Source organism: Lutra lutra, chromosome 1 (assembly GCF_902655055.1).
Source record: "Lutra lutra chromosome 1, mLutLut1.2, whole genome shotgun sequence".
NCBI classification, from domain to species: Eukaryota; Metazoa; Chordata; class Mammalia; order Carnivora; family Mustelidae; genus Lutra; species Lutra lutra.
The window spans coordinates 138,489,315-138,515,119 of NC_062278.1; the positions used below are offsets into that span (position 1 = coordinate 138,489,315).

Sequence of the window (25,805 nt, forward strand, 5' to 3'; positions counted from 1 at the left end):
GTGACTTAAAGGGAGGAGCAAAGAAAATTTACTCATTCACAGAACTAAAAATCCAGTCATTGGTTAGGAATACAACTTAAATGACTGCTGTATCTAAATAAGTTAGAAAATTCCCTCTGCACAAAGTAGACTTTTTCTTTGGGATGAAGTCTTCCATCAACCATTCCAAGTATGTGTTTCAAATAAGATTCAGTCAAAAAATCAAAATGTTTCTCAACAGATTTTATTTTCTCTTGTCAACTGCATATTTAGTAGCACGACCGCTGACAAGGAAAGGATGTAAATGTTTATTAACTATGTATTAGGAGCAAGGGAGTTTGTTTACATCACCTCATTTCATTTAATTTTTAATTAACAGATGAAGGAACTCGCTGTCCCAGCAGTTCCTGCCTGAGATCACAGCATTAGTGAAAGGATCGAACAGTATAAAATTGAGTCAAATGCTGGTATTCTGAATCTCAGCCTAGTACATCTGTCCACTAAAGCACTGTGCTACAAATCAGAACATAATTCTCCTAAGAGAGTTGGTTTCCTTCAGACATCCCGACTTACAGCAAAAGCTATTCCAGAATTTCCAGAATAACATTCGCTTTAATCTTCTTAACCTTAATGCTATTACTTGTCATGTCTCATCAAAAACCCACTGTGCCTAAATGTTTCAGGAAAGACATCTCCTTAACAAGAGGATAAGACTGCAGAACTACTGTAGTTTGGCCATCTCATTTGTCCTTTCTCTTAGTAATTGTACTTTCATTTGCTCGAAAATCCATCCATCTATTAATAACCCTGTGGTCACCGACTAGCTCTGGGAAAATGTCTTCAAGTACATGGTTTTCAGTCTTCTATACACGTAATGGTTCTTCAGGCTTCCTTTGTTCCATGTTTGAGAGTAAATCTGTGAAATCACTCCACGATCATTTCAGATGTACAAAATAGTATTTCCATTCCTTTCAGACTCAGTTTCATCCTTGTAAGTAGTTGGAGGCCTTCTTATCAATTGAAATAAAATGTTCTCAGCCTTTCCTTTATGTGCTTATACACACTGTTATGGAGAAGGATTAAGACTATAGGTGAAAGAGGTGCCTGGGAGGCTCAGTCAGTTGAGCATCCAACTCTTGATTTCAGCTCAGGTCATGAGTGATCTCAGGGTTGTGAGATCGGGCCCCACATTGGCTCTGTGCTGGGCGTGGATCCTCCTTGGGATCCTCTCTCTCCCTCTACCCCTCCCCCTCTACCCCTCTCTTCACTCTTCTCTCTCCTCCCACTCTAACAACAACAACAATAAGAATACAGGTGAAAGAAGCAATATTTTTTAACATTTCTCAATCAATCTGTGAATACTTTACCTCTGTATATTAGGATTTTTTTGAAACATAATTTTATTCTGTTTTTTCATTCAAGGACTGGATCTCCTGGGTCTTTTTAGAATAATCCTGACTGTTTTACTACAGTATATATTTCACTGTTTGCACTCTGCTAGTCTAATAATATTTCCCTGGTCATCCTTGAACATGGACAATCTCTCTTCCATTAGCCCTTTAATCCCAAACCCAAGCTCAACTGATAAAACATAGAGTCAGTGGGTGGTATAATTAAAACGGCTCTAAATGAGCTAAGTTGGTAGAAATTAAATTAAAATTAAAAACAAATCACAAAGTCCTAGGATAAACGTCTCTCATAGTGCTTTTCCCGTGAAGTTCCTCAAAAGGGTATAGACAGCAGAGATGATAACATATAGTAGAGACAGTCTGCTTACACCACAGCACAGACTGTGCTCGGCAGGCAGAGCTGGAGGCCTCCGGTCCATCAGATTGGAGACACCTTATTTGCTCACCATTTAAACTCAGCAGCCTGGGATGCCAAAGGAGTGGTGGCTTTGACTGAAGGAACAGTAGCCAAGTAGTCAGAAATCGGAAGCAAACAAGATGCCAGGTGGAAGGGAGAAGTGAAGTACCTCAAGATTATGAATTGGCAGGCCAGCACACCATCCTAATGACAAGTCTGCGACAGTGGAGGGATCCGTGGAGATACAGTACTGTGAAATGAATTGGGATTTAAAGGATTTAGTTTCCATGTCATTGAGGAAAATGATTAAGGAAAAATTCTGAGATGAACATCTGCAAGATGCTAAGCTTTTAGTGATGTGGTAATCCCACTTACGTGTTCCACCCAGAAGATTAAGTTCTTTAAAAGCAGAGCATATGGTCACTGATCTGTGTCACTGCGTTTTGCCAGGATTCATAAACAGTCCCAGGTCTGACTAGGGCTACTACCGAAGCGTATTTGTATTCCAGGTTGTACAGTTCGTGTTTTTTCTTTTCTTGGCCACACCGCTGTCTCAATGGGACAAAATGTCAGCATTATGTATGGGGAAAAGACCAAAGAACCAAAACCAGGTTCTGTCAAAAAAGAGCAAAGAATATGCGGCATTAGATTCAATACACATAGAAGTTGTATGACTCGGAAGAAAGCTGCTTTCCTTCTGCGGGCCTCCAGTTCCCCATCTCTGGCCTAAATGGTCACTAAGAAACCGTCAGTTGAGTCAAGCCAAACGCTGCAACAAACAGCCCCAAGTCTCGGTAACTTAATACAATAAGTAGAATCAACGATTTGTGCAGTAAAGCTCATTAGTATCATAGCGTACAGGTGGTGGCTTCTCACCTGACTCAGGAATCCAGGCTTCCTCTAGTTGGTGGCCGTGACATCCCCCAGACCTCAAAGTCATCTGGAACTCACAGTCCCTCACCAGGAGCTTTGTATCCAGCCAGCCCACCAATTAAGAGAGGGAGGGTCACGGCGGCCTTTGCATTACTCGGGGCCAGACCCAGAAATGGCACAGGTCTCTTCTGTTCGCATTGCATTGGCCAGAGTGGGTCATGTGGTTCAGCCCCGGCGCACGCAGGCTGGGAAACCTCATCAGGCTGTGTCCACCGGGATGCAGCTGCTCAGGGCAATGGCTGACCAGTTAGTGAACAATTAACCAGTCTGAGCTGTCGGCCCTTCCAGTATGACCTTTCCATTTTTTTTTTTTTAATTCCAGCTCAAGAAAACTTTAAAACATTGAGAAAGGTGTGCAACCGAAGTATATTATTTGATTTTGCTCTCCCTCTGTTTTATTTTATTATTGTGTTTTTGTTTTACCTTTCAATGAGAATGTGTTCTTCAGGAAACAGAATAGGCACACATGATATCATTTAGTAATTTGAGGAAAACATGAGGAGCGGCAGATCAATGCAGCTTGCTGGACAGATGAGTGTGGCATCGTTTTATGAAAGTCTAGCCTATAGGAATATATATCTGCCAAATACATTAATAAATAGAAGGGTATCCATACCTTAAAATATTTCTTCAATTTTTCTAAATAATTTACCACAGAATCACTTTAATGGTACTTCTCCAAGTAAAAGTGTCTATTTAAAAATTCTGAATGAATTAACTTAAAGTCAATGATTGAGAGCCAGTGCCAAGTAGAACTTAGACCTCCAGAAGATCTAATGGAAATTAATAGGAAAAATATGACTCCCACTGTGGGACTCCAAATGACTTATTTTGGAAGCAGGTATATTACCTAAAAGTAGTATGCCTTCACAGTCCAACTAAGGCTAGAATTGTTCCTTCAAAGAATCCAACATGCCAGTTTCCTGCAGTCCCCAAAGACACAACTTCACAAGCACAGTCCGATCCAGGAGACTGGGAAGCGAAGGGCTGGAATTGCTTTGCACAATTTGTAACTCATTGTTAACTTTTGTAACTGTAACTCAGTTAACTTTGTAACTCATTGTGAAGGCATCATCCTTCTAGTAAATTCACTGGTGCCTATTTTGCAATCATGAAAATAATCACCTAAAACATGCAGAGAGGGGTGCCTGGGTGGTTCAGTCAGTTGAGCGTCTGTCTTCTGCTTGAGTCATGATCCCAGAGTCCTGGGATCAAGCTCCCTGTCGGGCTCCTTCCTCATCAGGGAGCCTGCTTCTCCCTCTGCCTGCTGCTCCCCCTACTTGTGTGCTCTCTCTCTCTCTGTGTGTGTGTGTGTCAAATAAATATATAAAATAAAATCTTAAAAAAAAAAGTGGAGAGAAAAGTTTGTCCTGATGAGAATTACATGTATAGATTTTATGTGTGTAACTAGAATAATGATGTCTTTGTATGAACCTATAAGTAACTGACTGAGCTCATAAGTTTAGAATGCCCCTCTCGAGGAAGTTATGCCCGTTCTAAATGGATCTGCTTTATTCACTCTTCACATTTTTATGAAGAGGATTCCAAAGTTGATACTGCTGTGATTTTGTCTGGACTGGGAAACGGCCACTCTGTGATTCAGCTGTCATGTTATAACACTGAAATCTTGTCCACCTAGTGTAATTTCAGGAAAGAGGTCATTGCCTTACCTCTCCCCACAAAACTCTCCTCTAAATCTCCCATCTTTTTAAAAGATTTTATGTATTTATTTATTTGCCAGAGAGAGAGCACTAACAGGGGAGAGGGGGGACAAGGAGCGGCAGGCAGAGGGAGAAACGGGCTCCCGGATGAGCAAGGAGCCATATGGGACTCCATCCCAGGACCTGGGGTCATGACCTGAGCTGAAGACAGATGCTTAACCACCTGAGCCACCCAGGTGTCCCCTTCACTGTTTATTTTTCAAGGTTAAGGAGGAGTCTATCCTGGGATGAAAGCACAGGCTGAAAATACAAATTTACATATGAAAAGAAATAGAAAAGACAAACCATTATATAAATAACTGGGGAATGATTCCTTCACAGGATGTTTTAATAGGAGATACCAAAGAAGGAAACAAGATATATCAGGCACATTTGATCTATGACAATTGTTGTTCTGGGGACTTCTTAGAGCCCCACTGGGGGAGCAAAAATGCAAACTTAAACACATTTCTTCCTTAATTTCAGTGGTTTATACTCCTATTGTGAATTCTGAGGAAGACTGTTTCAGTCAATATATAATTAGTAATACCTTCCTTACAGTGCTCCACACATCACCTTTGAGTACAACAAAACTGTACTCTAAGAACCTTGGCCTTCGTCTGCTAACTGTGAGACATTCTTCTTTACCTAGAAATTGTTGAATATTTGGCAAAAATGTAAATGTTATGAAACATAATACTCCTCATGCTTAAGTTTCACAGAGGGCTTTAATTTAAAAAGAAATGCATTTTGGGGGACACCTGGATGGCACAGTCAGTTAAGCATCCAAATCTCGGTTTTGGCTCAGGTCTGATCTCAGGGTCATAGGATCGAGCCCATGTCCAGCTCCAGGCCCGGGGTAGAGTCTGCTTGAGATTCTCTCTCTCCCTCTCCCTCTTCCCCTCTTGCTCATGCTCTCTCTCTAAAATAAATAAATACTTTAAAAAAAAAAAAAGAATATGCATTTGGTCATGTAGAAGCAGCCCATGACCCCTCTATCATGGTTCTCTCTCTCTCTCTCTCTATATATATATATATACACACAGTTCTATATAGTTTCTCTGGCTAACTGAGCTTAACCAAAGCACTGTGGTTTAAATTAGAGTAGCTCATTTCAGTTCGCTGGTACAAACACTATTTTCAAAATACAGAGTTGTTCACCTGTTTTGTTACAGCGTATAATTGACAGTGAGCTTCCTTGGTAGCAAATTAGTCATTTCACATTAGCTTTAGAAGCACCATCGGGGGGGGGGGGCACCTGGGTGGCTCAGTGGGTTAAAGCCTCTGCCTTCAGCTCAGGTCATGATCCCAGGGTCCTGGAATCGAGCCCTGCATCGGGCTCTCTGCTCAGCAGGGAGCCTGCTTCCTCCTCTCTCTCTCTGCCTGCCTTTATGCCTACATGTGATCTCTGCCTGTCAAATAAATAAATTAAAAAAAAAAAGAAGAAGAAGAAGGAGTGCCATCGGGAGTTGTGGTGTGAAAACTTCTCATACCAAATTGAGCATCTTTCTTCACCGACCTGATTTGGAACCAGAGTACTCAGCATGTATCCTGAAACTCTTATGAAACCAGCTATTGTGTTTCCTTACAATTACATAGTAGCTGATTTTACAAGCTAACCAAGGAGCTATTGTACCCTAATCAGAAGCAGGTCATTGGGGGGCATGGAATCTCAGCTCAATATAATGAGTTTAAACTGCAAATTCTTTTAGCACTGATTAACTGCTGAACTCCAAATCACGGAGTTGGTCCACAGCTCCCAAAGCCTGAAACCTTTAAAACTCTATGTCAGTGTGGAGAAATTTCTAGTTTTCTCACATAATGGTGTGTATTTTCTTCCTTTTCCTTTCTGGAATGATATGAACCACATATTTATAAGTAACTCTCTCTCTCCCTCAAAATCATCCTGCATTTTCCAAGTTGTTGACTAAGTATTAAGAGACTTTCTGGGTTTTCTTTTAACCCCCAAAGCCTTGTAATTCATACATTTGAATCTGGAGATAAGAGGTTAAAATTATGCTTGAGTTAATTTGCATACATTATCAATGTCTTGACTGAATGGACAGTTTAAAAGTGCTTTATTTTGTTTAAGTGAAGCAGATCAAAGTGTTGAGGGAAAAAAGACTAGAATACCAAGTCATTACTTTATGTAAAATGTTCTACCTAGTGTTGCACAAAGAGGAGTTCTGTGGCGTGGCATGATAGCCCCTGCTAAGAGAGCAATGTGGGGAAAACTCCTGTTTAACAATTTTATGGTGTCTTTATTAAGGGGTCCTACATATATATTAGTTGCAGTTGGAAATCCATCTGTGTGTATGTTTGGATGTTCATAGCTAAAAATGCCCTATTTCCCATTAAACCAACTCAAAGAAAACTTTTCTTCATAATCAATATATCAGTAATAACATAACTAACATTTATTAATAGGAATTAATTGCTTTTTATGCCAGCCAGTGGACCAAGTACTTAACAAGTGCAACAATGTGAGAACTTTTTTCACCATAAGTCCTTTTGTGTATCTCATAAAGTTGAAGCGATAAGACACCGGCAGGCTCCGTCCGAATGCTTCCTTTCCCTAGAGAAACGAGAGGGCTGGGAGGCATGGCACCACCTAGCGGTCATCTCTGGTAGGAACGTTGGGCATTGTGGCCAGAGTGGAAGTGGAAGGAAAGTGTGAACCCAAGGGATCCCAAGTGTCAATGAGAGAACTGAGAGCACCTTTGTGATTGTTGATGGAATAGAAAGGGAGGGATAATTTTAAAAAGTCTTACTGTAACTTATCAATATGTAACCTTTAAGGTTCTTGAAAACACGAAAAAAATATTTTTAACATTACAGTTAACTCTTGAATAACACAGGTTTCACCTGCATGGATCCACTTATATGTGGATTTTTTTTTTTTTGGATAAGTAGAGTAATTGAAACGTATTTTCTCTTATGATTTTCTTAATAACATTTTCTCTCTAGCATACTTTCGTGTAAAAATGCAATATGTAATCCTGTATAACATACAAAATGTGTATTAATCAACAGTTTAAGTATTTGTAAGGCTTCTGGTCAGTGAGTGGAAGGCTGTTAGTAGTTAAGTTTTGGGGGAGTCAAAAGTTATAAAAGATTTTCTACTGGGGGTGGTGGTCGGCACTCCTAACACCCAATGATGTTCCAGGGTCAACTGTGCTTTTGAGTGCTATACATTTTTCTGGTGGCTGATGTGGCCAACTGGGTCTCCAAGATTTGTTCGGTTTACATTTATATATCTCATTTAATCCTCAAAACAACTTTAAATATTACCATCATTTTTTATCTTTTTTAAACATTTATTTATTTGAGAGAAAGAGTGCATGCGAGAGAGAAGTAGGGGGAGGAGCAGAGAGAATCTCAAGGAGACTGAGTTGAGCTGGGAGCCTGATACGGGGCTAGATCTCATGACCCTGAGATCGGGGTCTTAGCCAAAGCCAAGTGTCAGATGTCCAATGAACTGTACCACCCAGGCACCCCATCATCATTTTTTAGAGGAAGAATGAGAAATAAAACTCCTTAGGATTAAACCATTAAAATTCACCAAATGATTTGTTACTTCAGCATTACCTATTTTATCCCAATTACTTTGCTTCCCAAGGTCACATAGCTAATAAGTGAAATGACTAGGAAAATCCCAGCTCTTAATCACTATGCTATACTACCTCCTAAATGGGTCTTATCCACCCCTACCCACCCCCTGCCTGGCAGACAAAACTTTTATCATAATACACAGTGGTGAAGGGTTTTTGTGGTATTTCTTATGCTATAGTCTTAGTGGTTGAGCTCTCCAGAACTAGAAAATAAACTAAATTTAAGTCTTGGTTATTTGACATGCGCTTTCTGCATCAGAAGTGATAGTATTTACTTAGAGGAAAAGAAGTCTTCTCTAAGTCTTAATAGTTTGTCTTGACCTCAAGGCTCAGGGTGAAATTGGAAAAGTTCAAAATCATCAGTTTTTTTAATTAAAATCTCATTTCTGTTTCTAAGTTATACAGCAAGCAAAGGAAACATGGTAGCTACTCTATTACCCACTTGGGGTTTCAGACCAGCTTCAGAAATATCTTCTTTAGATTAGATGGTAGTGAACTCCTAAATTTTAGCTGAAAATGAGTGCCCCCTTATTCAAAGCCTGTTCTTTCTCCAGAGCTTTCAAATTTCTCTTTCTGTCTTCACCTGCACTTGGTGGTACTCACTATTTCTTAGTACCTCCACTTAAATCTACAAGAGAAAGAAGCAGATCAGAAATAAAAGTGAGACCTGGGGCGCCTGCATGGCTCAGTCGTTAAGCATCTGCCTTTGGCTCAGGTCATGATCCCAGGGTCCTGGGATTGAGCCCCACATCAGGCTCCCTGCTCATCAGGAAGCCTGCTTCTCCCTCTCCTATTCCCCCTGCTTATGTTTCCTCTCGTGCTGTGTCTCCCTGTCAAATGAATAAATAAAATCTTTAAAAAGGAAAAAAAATTAAATAAAAGAGACCTATTGATTTGTTACTTGCCTATATCATATGACAATTATTTATGGTTTTGTAAGAATGGGCATTTTAACTATGTGAGTTACTGAGTTATGGGGGAGTATCCTTCATTCATACTCTATTTATCCCAAACAGCCACCAGTACCAGTAATGTTGCTGTCCAGAGAACAAGATAAAATATGTGATGATTCCTTTTTCCGAATGAGGACACATGTTCCTTCAATCTGCTTTGTGACTTAATCAATGTGGCATTATTAACAAAGCAGCGGATATCATGAATCACTCAGAAAGAAGAGCCTTGTAATTTGCATCTCATTTCCCAATTGAGCAATCAGCTGTAGATAACACTCCCACCAGAGCACTTCAGTGTCTTAGGAGATTCCTGAGTTGAGAGGACATTTGCAGGCTCACACAGGGGCTTGTAATTCTGACCTGCAAACCAAGAAAACCATGAGAATACCTTCCTTGGGCCACTAGTTCACTGGGTCACAGCTGAGGATTCCCAAGCCTCTGTGGGGGTTCCATTCCCATTTGCTTCCTTCCTACCTCATAGTAGTCAACTTCTTGGAGGTTCAGCCTCTTGAAAAGATCTTGAGAATAAGGAAAGCTTATTGGCAATGCCTCACTATTACTGAAAAATCAGTCAGCTTCTAAGGGTGAGACATTAGCATCCCATGAAAGGCTGGGCCCCAAACTTTATTGTCCTAGTACCATGTGTCAGAATTCAGAGACACTTTAATCTGTGGGCAGAAATAGATGAAACAAATCAAAGAGCTTGCAGCCCAGCTCAAAGAAAATCTCCAAAGCAGGAAAATTTACTACTGGGGAGTTTAGGAACTTAAGAAAAAAATAAGATGGAGGGCCAAGGTCAGGTATGAGCCTTTGAAAGCTCTTCTAGAATGTCTTCATTCAGTAAAATAGACAACATAAGAGAATACAATGACATTTTTTACATCTATAATCACCAGCAATTTTAATACATTTGATTTCTGTTTGCAGTTCAAGCTCAATAGTAAAATTTTGAGGACTTTATTACACATTTTTCTTTTTTTAAAAAAAAGATTGTGAATTTGTTTTGCTGTTTTATAGCAGATTGAGTAATAAGAGACCATTTTCCTTCTTCTGGTTCTCCATTCCAGTGAGCAGTGTTTTTTTGAAGTAAGGGTCCTCTCTCGTAGTTCCCACAGAACTTACAGAGTGATAGAGTAAGTTAAATGGTTAGGACTGGGAAATAAAATAGAAAGAATTTATGCAGAAACTTTTTAAAGATTTTATTTATTTATTTGACAGACAGAGATCACAAGTAGGCAGAGAGGCAGGCAGAGAGAGAGAGGGAGAAGCAGGCCTCCCACTGAGCAGAGAGCCCTACGTGGGGCTCGATCCCAGGACCCTGAGATCATGACCTGAGCTGAAGACAGAGGCCCAACCCACTGAGCCACCCAGGCACCCCTATGCAGAAACTTTTTAAACCAACTCCACATAGCTTAGAATATGTTTCTTTCCTAGTCCACAAGGTTATAAAGCCTTACCTTGTTTGTGATAACCTTCTGCCAAGGCATACCCTCTCTCTTTCTTGCCCACACTTGGCTTTTTCTGACCTGGCAAACTGAAGGTATAATTCTAAGATCTGAATGGACTGTCCCTCAGCCTTTATTTCTCTCACGACTTCATTGCAATGACCTTCATTTCTTATTTTATATCTGATTGAGAACATTTTTATCAACCCAACCTGTACTACTTCAGTCTTTTTAAAAAATCATTCCCATTAGAGATTACCAGCAGTTCTGTGTCTAAAAGGTTTAAAATTTTCATGTGGGAGGGACTCAAATTGGATAAGACTGTCTTTCTCAAAACGTTCAAAACCTTTGAGTCTTCCAGGTACTGGAACAAGAAATGATATCTATAAACATTAACCATTCAAGGGTTGTATTATGTATTTTCCCCCATAGGGCTAGAATGTCTAGAATGCATCATATTTCTGGAGAGATTTGTAACTCAGAGAAGGCTAATAAGGTTCTTGGGTAACTCAGTATCACAAGATTTGGGGATCTGGTTTGTGGCAGTCGTCAAACCTTATGCTAGATTCAATTCCCTATTACGTCAGGCATTTAGTCTCTCAGCTTGGGTAATAGCATTAACTGCTGGAGGAGGCACCTGAGACAACTTCTGATTCTGTGCAAAGTAGACAGAGAGTCAGGGCACCTGCCAGAATTCTATCCTGATGAGTGGATTGGGTGAGTCACCTCATCTCCCTGGACAGCAATTTCCACATGTCTAGGTAGGGAGTTGGACTAACTTATTGGTTTCAACCCTGACCTGGAGACCTAGCCCACCCACCCCACCAACTGGAAGAGACCTTCTGGAGTTGGTGCTCTGGAGGCTGATTTAGTTAGGAATGCTTCTCAAACATTCTCTTGTCTGCCAGGTTACAAACCATTGCAGCAGACACTTTTTAGGGTGACTTCTACCTTTAGAATACGGGGTTTCCATTAAACCAATATTCTCTGCTGTTGGCAGAATCTGGATCAGCACCAAGTGTTAGTCAACAGAATGACTGTATCATAGTGGTCTTTTTAAACACATGTGATTACTGCATATGCAAATAAAATGACTTATTCAGAGAGCCTATCACAGTAGCACTGGTCCTATGATGGATACTTCTTACCTCATAGGATTACAGTGAAAATTAGTGGACAGAATGTCTGGGAGCATTTTTTCAGGGTGCCTGTCACTTTGTGAACACTTAATGAATTAACAGGTGATAGGACGATAATAGCAGTGATGTTGGTTATGAGATCAAAGTATTCCTCACGGACCAGCAGCATCAGTATTCCCCGGGAGCTCATTAGAAATACGGAGTCCCGGGCTCTACCCCAGACCTCCTGAACCAGAACCTGCATTTTATAATGAAATCCCCAGGGGATATGTGCACACATAAAAGTTTGAGAAGCACTAATGCAACTTGACAGCAACTTGACAGAAGTCACGCTACCAGTAAGTAAAGCAGGGAGCTAGGAGTTACAACTAAATCAAAAGACGCTGAGGCCTGTTTCTCAGCACATCTCTGACCCGGAGCTGTTCAGGCTTCCTGAATCCTACTGGGCTACTCGTTCTCTCCTCCAGGCTGTAACTGAAAGGCTCTTTAAAGCACATTTTTGCATCTACCACAGAGACAACAGCACTGTAATTTTGGTTTTCACATTTTTAATTATTCAGCTGTTTTATTTGTCACCATCTAGGGAATTATTACAAAACTTATGTCTACAATGCTTCTGATTAATGCATATTTAGGCAACTAAGCAGATGTAGAATGGGTTGACTTCTTTGATAAAATTAAACATTGATGAAACATGTATTTGCACAGCAATAATGATGCCAGCGTTTGTATAAATAATAACACATCTATTTCCTTAATCATCTAGAAAAAAAAAACAAAAAACAAACCCACAACAACAACAGTGAGAGTTGACAGAATTACCAAATATGTCTCACTTCCTAGGCAGATCATTTTTGAGTGTAAAAGGTTTTTTTTCCAATGTGAATAAAGTTATGCTAATTTATAGCATCTATTACCACTTTAAAATGAAAGGACTGTCTTTGAGCAAAAAACAATGTGGATGAGACCTGGACCATGTTTCCAGGATATATCATGAGTTCCAGAGCTTCTTTGTCCAGCATGGAAAGCTGCATGTTACAACAGACTCCTCCACAGTACTGTAGTTTGATTTTATGTAAGATGTATTCTGAAGCCCAGCTGAACTGATTCTACAGCACACATTTGTTTTTCACCTCTTACCAATCTCTTTTTTTTAAGATTTTATTTATTTATGACAGAGAGAGGGAACACAAGCACAGGGGAGCTGAAGAGGGAGAAGCAGACGCCCCACTGAGCAGGGAGCCCAATATGGGACTCGATCCCACGATGCTGGGATCATGACCTGAGCCCAACGTAGACACTTAACAACTGAGCCACCCAGGCGTCCCTCACCTCTTAGCATCTCTGATATTAGTGTTTCTCTTACAACTGATGACCCATTCCAATTTGATTGACAGCATTTATTTTTTTCTTTTTATAATCAATGGAATCTTAAATTCAATCAGATAGATCAGGATCCCCAGTGAACTTAATCATACGTAGTTCACAAGAAACATCATGTTGAGGAAAACAAATGGGACAGAAAGGAGATATCACCCCCACCCGTATTCAAATAAGCGGGGAGGTAGAGAAATGGACCAAAATTAAATAAGAAAAGATTCCATGGGTTTCTGTTTTCACAGAGCCAGAGAGAAAAATCATAGAAGATGTGAGCATTCGGCTGAAAGTCAGGAAAGAGGAAAGGGGGAGTGAATACGGCATCAGGATGGAAAATACAGTGAATAGGTCCACTATTTTGATCATTATTTCCTAGGTGTGACATTGAATTTGCTGCTCCCTTTTCTTAGTCCTTGCATTGGTCAACAGAGCTCCCAGAGGCTAGGGTGAGGGGGGCCTTTTCTGCTTCTGTTAGGAGGCATTGTTTCTTCTTGCCTACCCAGGGGGATCAATCATCCCCTACACTCTCTCTCTCCTGCTTCCTACATTTTACCCAGTCCCAAACCACCTGGGAAGGCTTAAATGATTCTTATGACTTCTGTTGTTTGTTTGCTCTTTCAGGTGATATCAAGATTATCGAACAAATCTACGGTGTCACAGGTATGGCTTTTTCCAAAGAGCAGAACATTTATCTAAAATCTGTAGGATTTCCAATAAATCTGCCTCCCACTTGTGGGTTTTATGCATTTATTTTCAACCTTCCCTGATACACTTCCCATTGAAATGTATTGACTGACTTTCTGGAGTTGGGAACAGAGAAGTATTGAAACTGACCTCTCTATTTAAGGGTTTTATCGTTGTTGAAAGGTGGCTGCCACTAGAACCTGCCAAAAGTAATAACATCCCGAGATACTGATCTTGGAAGTACATTTATTACGTTTAAAATTAGTAGCTAAATGTTTTCCTGTAGGCTTCCAATTGATGGTACAACATGATTTTCCATGATATAAACAACAACAGCAACAAAAGTGGTTCAGGGATACTCTGGAAGTGGTTTCTCTTAAAAGCAGTCCCAACTTTTAAGAATCCTCCAATTTCACAGAAAATTTTCCAAGAAACAGTGACTTAGCAGATTTATTACCTGGACTTTTATTACCAATAATCCTGTGACAGAAATCCTATAAAAAATCTCCTTGCCTTGCTCAGCACTCTCCTTGAAACAGAAACCCAACACCCTTCTCACACAGACACACATACATACAGAGAAACACATATCCAGTTACATAACATATGTCAAAGACATTGATAATTTACTGAACATAGATGGGGCTGTGGGAGCACAAACAGAGTTTACTTTTAATACTACTGAGAAAATTCTTAAAAGCCCTTAAAACATGTCAGTGCATTCAACTGAGTTTCTGGCAGGAGTTGTCTTTCTCATCTCTGTAAAATCCCTCCTCAGGAGCTGGCAAAATGGTTAGGTTTCAACTCTTCTCAACAGGCCGTCTTTCCTCACGACTATACCCCTTTTCCCCCAGGCCATTCCTATCTTCCTCTTTCTCATGAAGAAAAATTTAGCTTTCTTTTGGACTTTCCAATTTGAATTCCTCACCCCTTCATAGCACTCTGAAAATGAACATCCCTTCCAGGAAGGGATGGAAATCTTTAACTTTCAAAAAAATTATTGTGTGTAATTAAGGCTTAGGTTCATTTACAATATCAAAACCACCAGAATAACAGGAGCTTCAAGGCAATAGATATTTATTTCTCTCTCGTGGACGAAGCCCGAGGTGGGTGATACAACTCTGTCAGTAGGGTCCTGATCTTTCTTCTTTGGGATTCATTAACCTCGATGCAAGGCTTCCCTTTTTAAGAACTTCTCATTGTCTAAGATGGCTGCAGAAGATCTCTCCACTTTATCAATGGTCCAGACTAGAAACCAAATACACACACACACACACACACACACACACACACACACACACACACACAGGATAGAGGCTTGCCTCTTTCCAGACGTCCTCCTAAAAGTTCCTTTTAACCTGTCCACTTGCTAGTATCACCCCAGAGCTCAGCCTCATGGCCGAACCCACTGGCAAAGGAAGCTGAGAAAGGAGTTCTTTGGCCAGGTGCACTGCTGAAAGTTCTGTTAACTAGCAAAGAAGGAGAGATCATGTTAAAAAGAGGTAACCAACAGTCTCTGTAGCACCCACCTGAGGCATATGTTTCCATTTTCTTCATGATCATCATCATCTCCACAAGAACATCTATTAAGTATTTCCAATGCACATTGCTAAGTGTTTTAACCTCCATTATCTAATATCTATTTCCTCACACCGTTCCCAATTAACAGGTAAAAAAAAACAAGGATTTGCCTACCCAGGGGAGTCAATAGATAGTAAGTAATACGTAGTAAGTCTCAAGTAATAGGTAGTAATATGTAGTAAATAATAGGTAGTAATAGGTAGTAAGTCTCAGGACTTCTAGGACCGTGTGACCAAAAGTCCGTGCATTCAGCTGCTAGACTTTATTCTGCTTCCCCTGTAGTCATCACAGGTCTGGCTGAATCTAGGCACTTGTGAGTTCAAAATGGATATTTCAGTAGAATGTCATAAGCTAAATGAGAGATTCTTTTGACTATGGGGATAAAAACCTCCTTGTCCTTGTGGAAGCATCTGTCAGGGGGAAATGAAGGAGTGGGTCAGAAGAGAAGGAAGAAATCTGTAGCTGAACTTTATGGCAGTGTATACAGGGGTGAATCCAGCTACCCAAGAGAAGCAAGCATTTCTGTGCACGTGGCCTGAAGAAAAAAACCGGTACTCCTGCAGAGAGGCTATGTGTGGGGCTGGGTATTTACTGATCTAATAAATTCAGCTCCTCTCTTCAATAATGTTAGGGGAAATAACTGATTCTTCGTAGAAGTACTGTTGGCTTGATCACAAGAGTCACTGTCTAAGCAACTTGCCCAAGGTGCCAAGTCTCCATGATAAAATGGAAGTATGACATTTAAACAAACTTGTAGAAGTACAAACACTACAGATTATTAGTCAGAGAATTCTTTTAGGGCCAGTGGAGCCTCCTTGAACCAAAGGAATGATTAAATTGCCAATGCAAATGTAAATAGAAGTCCAATTAAAAGAATTTACTCATTGTTTTTCATTTCTTGGATAAGTTTGCCCTGTTGTGTCTTTAATGGGGCGAGTTAATTTTTCTGTTCTACAGTGCTACCAAGCAATTGTTCCTCCGCAGTTCCATGTGGGATTAACTTTGTTATAAACACAGAACTTTAAGATGCTGTGAAAAGCAAAAACAAATAAGAGCCAAACCATGGCTATCCCAATAAAAAGCTAAGGACTTCACCATTAATTACAATAATCATGTCTAGTTGGAAAGATGAGTCTCATGCCATTTCTTCAAGAAATTTTGAGCCATTAAGATTAGAATATAAGAAAGCTTCATGAGTAAACTAACTATTTTGTTTCATTTGGCCTAAACTGAATGGGCTGTTGCCTGTAAAGTCACCACAGGTTCAAGTTCATTTTTTGTCGTTGTATCTATCATTATAGCTATTACAGGAAAATCAATATATACCAAAAAAACCCAACTCTTTATATTAAGATGAAGGAAAACCATGACAGCTCATGAGATTTAATTAGTACTCTTAGATCTTTTCATTTTGTTACCTTATTTCTCTTAGAAATTATTGATGAGCAGGTAGAAGCAATTGTATCCTCAAAAGAGAATGAGGCACACACAAAAAAATGAGTGACCTTTTGGAGCAGGGAAACCATGTCTGGGGCAGAGCAAGAAACACCCATTGTTGTAATGACTTCATTGAGGGCCACTCATTTAGCCTTTACTGTCCTTTCTGCCCTGCCTCCCATCATTACCTCCATTGCCCTTACCCATCCTCTCCCTTGCTTAGTCTTCTTAGTCTAAAAGGTTGAATGACTCCAGCCAGGAGTCTAAGATGGGTTTATGCAAGACTTCTTCCCTTCCCAAGGTTCTTAAGAGGAGCAGACCAAATGGTTTGCTCCATTTCCTGCCAACTGATGTCTGAGAATAAAAATAACAGGAAGCAGAGTAGGTGTGGTTGCTGCTGATCTTGCTCCATCTATGTGATCCAGAATAGGAAAGATTTTTATTCTCAAAGATAATATGTTTTTCTGGTTGACTTGCACATAAAGTTCCACTAGAGACCTTATGACTTTAAAAAAAAAAAAAAAAAAAAAAAAAAAAAAGGAAGAAGACCTTATGACTTTAGAATAACAAGGCCCAAGATCTTCCTGTAAAATTGAAAACGTCCTAAGAGCATGTCACCATATACTATTATAGATGATAGTCTGAGTATAATCTGGAAGCAAACCAGGTAAAACGCAGGTTTCACACAGCTCCCCATGAAGACAGTTTAAAAAGACCAAGAGAGGCGTTAACAGAAGGACACCAGGATGGCAAAGAGGGTAAACCTGGGGAATATCAGAAATGTAAGACATGGAACCCCTGAATAAATAATAGCAAAATCTGCAAAGTCTTAAGTTTTACTGAGAAGCAAGTTTCTAAAGGATTTGACTTTGCTTAGGTGGGCCCACCAGCATGAATGGTCTACCTCTCAAGCGGTCTTTGTGGTCTGTACTAATCTGTGTTATCCACTGATTTAGTCAGAGCCCAAGGGAAATGGCAGCATCAACAAAAGACTCCCATCCATTGTGGAAGATGAAGAAGAGGAGGAGGATATGGAGGATGAGGAGACATCCTCCCTCTCTCCCATCTACACCAGGGGAACCTTGTCTGCGCACAGCAAGAAGGTTGGAAGCAATAAAAGCTATCTAGGCCTAAGCTTGAAGCAGCTGGCCTCGGGCACTGTACCGTTTCACTCACCTAGCCGAGTCTCCAGTTCACATTCCCCCCAAAACAAACAGGAAACTGATCCCCCCAACCATGCTAAAAGGAAAGAGAGAAACTTGAAATTGCAACTGTCAGCTTTGAGTAGTGCAGGACCCCCAGACCTCAGTCCAAGGTAAGAATCACATCATGCAATTCTTTCCTAGGTGAAAAGGGCTGCCTTTTGTCCAGACTAGTACCTTACTGGTAAATTATTCAGATTTCTGGGCCTCTCAGCCACATAGGTTTCTAGCCTGGGTTCTTCAACTCTGCGGAATTTTGTGTGCAATTTTTGCCTCTACATGGTGGTGTGTGCAATATGAGAATGCTAGTTGTATTCTCAAAAGGGTCCATTACATATTTGGAAGTTCTTCTCTATTTCTTTCATCCTTTTAGCGCTACCTATTATTTTGTGTGTATTTCTACAATGTAATTTTGTAATTTGTAAGTTTAAATGAAAATAAAAGAACAAGGACCATTGATGTGATCTTACCAAACATTTTATGGAACAATAAGTTGAAATCATAAAGGCAATGAAATGTTGATGTTCATTTTCAATCCTATTTTCTTTATCATTGTGGACAACTGAAGCTTTATTATATTTCTGGCCTCCTCTGTAGGTAACATGAAATGGCTCTACTTTTAATTTTAAAAATTCACTTTAGGATTAGCTAAAGAGGACTGAAAGGGTGAAAAATTCTAATGCAGATAATGTGAAAGGAGTAGTCTATGGTGAGTACAAGCAATAGTAAAAAATCACAGCATAGCTGAATAATAAGTAGAAGCAAGGAAAAAAAAATGGAATGCTTCCTATGTGCCACGTCCTCTGCTAGGTTACTCCACATTCACTATTGCATTCAGTCTCCTCAGGAGTTCAGGAGTCCTGTAGAGTAGTTCATATTATCTGTACTATGAAGATACAAGAAGTGAACTCTTTTGTCCAAAATCTCATAGATTACGGTTGGAAGTCTGGATTCAAATTCTGTTTTTCTACCTGTAAAGCCAGTGATAATTTTTAGTATATTTAACTAGTCATCTGAAGGACACAATTTATCCATTTAGAGAGAAATTTTTAAAAAATAAGCAAAACAGACTTAGTGAAAAGTAGGTGGACATTGAAGTTTCTGGAATTCAGTTGAGGATGGTAATTTGAAAATGTTGCCTTATTCTTCTCCTTCCTAAATTTTTAATAAGAAGTAATACAATAAATTTTAAATAAGGGAAAATATATCAGAGCTGGAAAAGAAAGGTTTATGTACAACTGATCCTACACTTAAACAAAAAGATTTTGAGAACATGTACCAAAATGCTAACAGTAGTGGTAGGTTACAGGTGACTTTTATTTTCTAAGTTTTGTTACTTTTATGCTTAAATTTTCTACAATAGACATATTTTTTAAAGATTTTTTAAAAGATTTTATTTATTTATTTGACACAGAGAGAGAGAGCACAAGTAGGCAGAGAGGCAGGCAGAGAGAGAGGGGGAAGTAGGCTCCCTGCTGAGCAGAGAGCCCGATGCGGGACTGGATCCCATGACTCAGGTCATGGCCTCAGGATCCCTGGATCCCTGGATCCCTGGGATCCAGGATCCCTGAGGCCATGACCTGAGCCGAAGGCAGAGGCTTAACCCCCTGAGCCACCCAGGCACCTCTAGACTTATATTTTTTAAATAATGATTGGGTTAGACATTATTTAGCAAGGAAAGAAGACTAGCCAAAGTCTTAGTAGTCATTTATATGTAATTCTTTAACTCTTACTTTAGGGTTTGTCCAGGTTCAGAGTAAAGATGTCATCAAAGTTATTTAATGTGATGCCATAATCATTAGATTAAAACACTTTAATTTTGGATAGAGTGATGGTTTAATATGAATTCATATAAGAAGATTTCTGTATCTTAAGGCCTTGAATCCGAGAACAAATAAGATTCTAAATTCTATAGTCTTTCTATCCAACAGAAATACAATGTGAGCTAAAATTGTGAGCCACAAATGTAATTTTAAATTTGCTAGTGGCCACACTTTTAAAAAACAAAAACAAACAAAAAAATAAAGTGAAATTTAATTTTAATAAATAGTTTATTTGACTCAGTATGCCCCAAATAATATAATTTCAAATGTAAATAATATTTTAAAATTTACTAATAAAACCATTTGCATTTTTTTACTCAAATCTTTGAAATCCAATGTGCATTTTATTCTTAGAGTGTGTCTCAATTTGCATGAACCACATTTCTGGTGCTCAGTAGCAATATAAGGCTAATGGCTACCGTATTGGATAGCACAGCTTTATAGTATACAGAATTTAGAAATTAACACAATATTTTTAAGTCTTCTAGAAATACTAGAACCCAGGGTTCCTGGGTGGCTCTGTTGGTTAAGTATCTGACTCATGGTTTTGGCTCAGGGCGTGATCTCAGAGTCGTGAGATCAAGGCCTGAGTCAGGCTCCGCACTCAGTGGGGAGTTGGCTTAGGATTCTCTCTCTCTTTCTCTTTCTCTTTCTCTGCACATTCCTCCCACCCTGTGTGTTCTCTCTGTCTGTCTAAAATAAATAAATAAAATATTTTAAAAAAAAAGACATACTGGAACCCATAAATATAAATGCACAGCTAACCAATATCCTTTATTTTAAATAGGATTGTTGATGGAATTGAAGATGGAAACAGCAGTGAGGAAAGCCAAACTTTTGACTTTGGCTCTGAACGCATCAGGCCAGAGCCCAGAGTTTCCCCTCCTATAGGAGGTAAGTTCTAGATTTAGCCTTCGGTCAAAAGGTGATTTCCTTTTAACTTGTAATGTTTGGCATAGACACTTTTTTGCCTTCCCACTCTCTGAATATTTTCTACATGATAGAACTTTACCAATGCCTTGGAACAATTTGACTTGAGTCTGTGCATCTCCAAGTTATTAAGATATAATTTGTAATTGTTCCTCCCTCCATCCCAGCCCAGGTAAATATATGTCAGGAGACTCAAATTTTCTGCTATTCATTAGAAGATGACCATGTTTTCTTATTACAAATCGAGGCTAATCCACAGAAACAATACTACCCAGAGGAAAAGCTGTGTCGGTTGTACACTGTAGGAACATTGGTTATTTTTAACCAACTTATTGATGAGAGATTATGTATTTGCATTATGTATTTGCATATCAGAGGATAAACAACTTCAGAAGGATGTAAGAAGGTTGGAAATGATGGAGACCTATGTGAAGCACTACTTTTTATTGATGGTGAATTTAATGTAAGGGAACCCCCAAACCTAACCCAGCCTCCTCTCACTCCCTTGCCTTCTTGAGTTCATAGGATATATTGATAGGAATCTATCAACATAATGAAGGCCAGAAACAAAAGGTAAATTCTAAAGAAGACACACCTGTACTTACTAGAGAGAGAATAATGAGCAAGCATAGGCTATCTAAAATAATTTATCAGCAAACTCCAGACGAAAGGCTAGTAGTCCCCTGCCAACTCTATCCTCCCCTTCCCACTCAGCTCTGAGATCCTTGTGTCAGGATCTACTACCAGTTGGTGAGTACCCCCATGAACAAAGCCGAGCCCAATAAAAACAGTCCTTGGTGTGTGTCTCCTTTTGGTAGAATACCGGTATTCCATCTCAATCAATAATCCTACTCCCTGGCACTCATCATCTTCTGAAGAAATGGAAGGGTCCTTGTAAGTCTCTGGGTGAGGTGGGGGAGTGTGCAGAGAGAAGGAAGTGACTTTTTTCTTCCACAAACAAATTTTCTATCCATAATTTACCAGAATTAGGGTATTAGGATGATCATATCATTTTATATAAATATATTTAAATAATAAATATAAATTAATTATGTATGTGTGTGTATATATATGTGTGTGTGTTCATATATGTATCACTCATTCCTTTCCACTCCAGCTGGCAGCGACTCATCTATACTTTTGTCACTGACAGAAATAAATGTATTTGGAGGAGTAAGGTAGAGAAAAAGTGAAGATAAGAGGACCAGGAAATGGGAGATACTATCTTTTAGAGCAACACAAGAAGAGATAGGAAACCCACAATGAAGTTTAGCTCCTGAAATAGAAGTGGGGGGACAGAATACTCTCACGGGCCCAAGAATTAATATTTGGGGGAAAAAGGAAGAGGAAAAGAACACTCCTTTTCTATGGTTTAGGCATTGGCTGTGAAATATTTTTAAAGAATGCTCAAAAAAGAGAAACTGTGCCATCTTGGAACATGGTGGTGATTGTGTTCAGGGGAAAGGAAGATTTGCCTTGGACACATCTAATCAGTGAGTTCACAGTCCCCACCATGATATGTGCCTGTTTCAAGGAGTTTATCAGGCACAGTCCAGAGGATTACTAGAAGCATGTCCAATCCCAGGGAGATAGAACCTACAGTACACAGGCGTCAGGAAAAGGTAAAGGTAGTAGCTTAGGCTTCCTTCTCCATTCCAATTGCCCCAATCCTCATATATGAGGTATATTACTAAAGGACTCATTCTGAGTGTGTTCTACTTTTCAGACCCAGAGATTGGAGCTGCTGTTCTCTTCATCAAAGCAGAGGAGACCAAGCAGCAAATAAATAAACTCAACAGTGAGGTATGGAGCTTTCTCTTTCTTTGGTCATGCTGGAATGGCAAAAGCTTATAAATCCTAGTTACCAGCAAAAGTGGTATAATAGAGTAATTACAGGCATGTGCTCTGGTGTCAGACCACCACAGATGAATTCCCGTTAAGCCTCATATGAGTTACGTGACCTTCCACAAGTTACTTATCTCTCATGCTCTATTTCCTCATGTATAAGAAGAGGACAAAAATTATGCCTGCTTTATGGCTCATTGTGAAATTGAGATAATATAGGCAAATCATTTAGCTTAAAGCACTAAATAAATGATAATTATACTAATTAGTGTCATAAATGCATTGATACTTGATGTAATGGGTGCTTTTTCACTTTTTTCGTGTAATTTTTAATGAGTTAAAGCAAGATGATTAACCCAAAGATGAATGCTTTTTCTCAGAGTAATCAAATGACCTGGAATGCTCTTCCTTTCCCTGACATATTTTTGCTGTGTAACTTTAAGCACTTTACTTCTCTGGATCTTACCATCTATCCATGTAAAATCAGGTAAAATTTTTTAACGACTTTGTTAAAATATATTTTACATATCATAAAATTCACCCATTTCAAGTGTACAGTTTAATGATTTTTAGTAACTTTATTGAGCGGTTCAACTGTCACCGTATAAGTTTTAGAATAAATTGACCACCTCCTACTCCTCTACCCCTCCCACCCCAGACAACAGGTCTTCTCATTGCCGTTTATGATTAATCCCTGTTCCCACATCCAGCCCTAGGTACCTACTTACTTACTTTTTGCCTCTTTTGGCCATTTCATATACACAGAGAAGGTAATTTCCAAATCCCTATCCTAATTTGGGTGTCCTCCCCAAAAATTTTAATTAAAAAAAAATTTGAGACAACAATTTGGATGCAAATAGTTTATTTGGGAGGTGGTCCAGAAGGCAAGATGAAGGAGTAGAGAAGTAAGATAGGTGAGAAATGAAAGCTCATAAATAAAGCTGTGCTAATGAGATGACTAACTCTGTAAGCAATTGGGGCTCGATCCTACTGGGGACCACTGAGATAGTATACAGGACAATTCAAAACTGTTCCACCATAAGACAAGGAAAAGGGGAACTGAGGGTGGTTTCTGAGAGACTGACTCCTTAGCCCTTCATGCAGTCCTTGCTGCGGAGGAGACTTGAAATGTTCTTCAGACAGGAATATGCGGGAAGACCTGGACTAGTCTTTGGTGACCTTCAGGGTTGGCGTAAGGCGAGGACATGTGGGCAGGCACAGACAGCCCCTTTCTAGGACGAAAGTTTTACATTATTTGATGAGATCTTAGCAAAAATGTAACCAGTTATGGACACTGGTGTGATTTGTGAAAAATGAAATCATATATCACCATCAGTTTTTCTTAAACCTGTGTGTCTTCAGCTTAGTGAAGATTTACAATTTACTACCATTGCTCCTTCTGTGCCCACTCTCTCCGGAAGTGTGATTGTTGCTAACAAGACTTCAAAGCTCCAATGGGCAGACTAACAAGTTAGATAGAAATGGAAAACTAACGGGATTGAAACCCCTTAAATCACAGGATTTGGCCATACGCTGGATTATCTAAATAACCTCTTGTTAAGAATCCACCAAAAACAAAACAAAACAAACAAAATACCTTGTTGGAGAAACTTCGATTGAATAATTTCTTTTCAAATGTTGATCTCTAAAAGCACCCATTAATACCATTTGAATTCTTTTCCCTCACATTTGAGATTGTTTGATGGTTTTAAGAACTGACTGACCCATACCTTAGCTCAAAATATTAGAGTTAAGAATTATTCTGGGGAAAGGAATGTGTTTATATCTTCACCTTCTGGAATGTACATAATTTTCCCAAGTCACGGCTGTAAATCCACACACTATATGATTTTCCTTCGATAATGTGAGCCAGTGGTAGATACATTAAAACAGATAACCACTTGAAAAACAAGCATTTCCCCAGTGTGATTTGGTATTCATGATTGCTTTTCTAGTGAGATGACATAAATCTTTTTATCTTGCCATATATTGAAATAAAAAGGGCAAGTTAAAATATCAATGGTCCAATTATCCTTCCCTAAAGAATTTGTTTTTTCTTATAGGAAATATCTGATTTCTTCATGGTTGAAGCTTGAGTTAGAAAATCTTATCTTTTACACATAATTTAATTTATCTAGTCTTGACCCTTTATTACATTAAAACCCACTGACAGGCAGAATGAAAATACGAATTGGTTTCAAACTGTAAAATTATCTTTCTCTCAACTTCCTACTTGTTTTTTCCTCTTATCTCCTATAATATTGTTTATGTAGCAAAAAAAAAAAATCTATCTTTTAAAATCCAAACCTAATTTTGCCATTTCAGGAGTATCCTACCACTCACCCATGTGATCATTTGATTGCTTTGTTTTTCATTTATTCTATTTCTTGGTAGTAGTAGACAATAGAAGAATTGATAATGAACACAGGATATACTACATAATAATAACTCTTTAAAAAAAAAAAAGTCAATCCCCAGTATATGTGGGGCATGTCAAGTGTTGTATCAAGTATGAGAATATGGCAACAATCTCATTCTGATATTTGCTTAAACATTTAAGATATAAAGAAATTGTTCATTGATATGTAGGGTTCATAATTAGCTGGCGAAATACAGAACAAAAATCAGAAAAGGAATAATGTTGGTAATAACCTACATTCACAGAGCAGTGACAAGAGTTTAAAAGATGTAGGGCAGCTGCTAATATTAGAACGCTTTTGAAAACATTGCCGTTGCTTTAGGGCAACAAAGAAAGAGTGCAATTCTAAGGAAATTGTTTAAAAATAACAACAAACTATCTCCGTGGGGGCCATGGGCTGTGTAAGTCAAATGCTCCATTTCTGAAAAGATTTGTAGGTAAGGGTTAGAATATTTCCTCATTTCTGAAATCTGGCTGACCCAGAAAGATACTGTGGCAAAGCCGACCGGGGAAGCCGTGTGCTTCACCGCAGCAGGCAGAAGACATAAAACACACTAGTAGAGAAAGAGAATACGCTTTGGAGAGAGAAAAATATTCTGATCTCTATTCATAAAATTAACTGTCTGATTTCAGCAAAGTGTTCACCTTCCCCAAGTTCAGATTTTTCCTCTACTAAGTAGTAATGATAAAATCTGCAAAACAGGATTGTTGTGAAGACTTAATACCATATATAAAGCCCCCAGCATGATGTCTTCTGTTAATAAGGGGTCAAATACTCATTCTCTTCTTATACAAGATTATACTTCCGTTCAACAGAAGGCGACTCTCAAGTTAGCACCCGCTGCTCCCTCCTGCTCAGTGAAGAGTAGTCAGAGAGAATTAGTCTCAGTGCTTATGGGGGAGAACATGAAAACGACTGGATTCAAGGGAAACATTTGATC

General features: G+C 39.1%; 1 protein-coding gene across 1 annotated transcript in view; it reads left to right on the forward strand.

The window, feature by feature from the left end:
- The window catches only part of KCNH8 (potassium voltage-gated channel subfamily H member 8), a 385,143-nt gene that overhangs the window by 337,636 nt on the left and 21,702 nt on the right, over positions 1–25,805 (forward strand). Inside the window, exons 12-15 of the mRNA XM_047737762.1 lie at positions 13,565–13,603; positions 17,602–17,960; positions 20,458–20,564; positions 22,327–22,403. Of these exons, the coding sequence (XP_047593718.1) occupies positions 13,565–13,603; positions 17,602–17,960; positions 20,458–20,564; positions 22,327–22,403 (582 nt within the window). The remainder of the gene's footprint in view (positions 1–13,564; positions 13,604–17,601; positions 17,961–20,457; positions 20,565–22,326; positions 22,404–25,805) is intronic.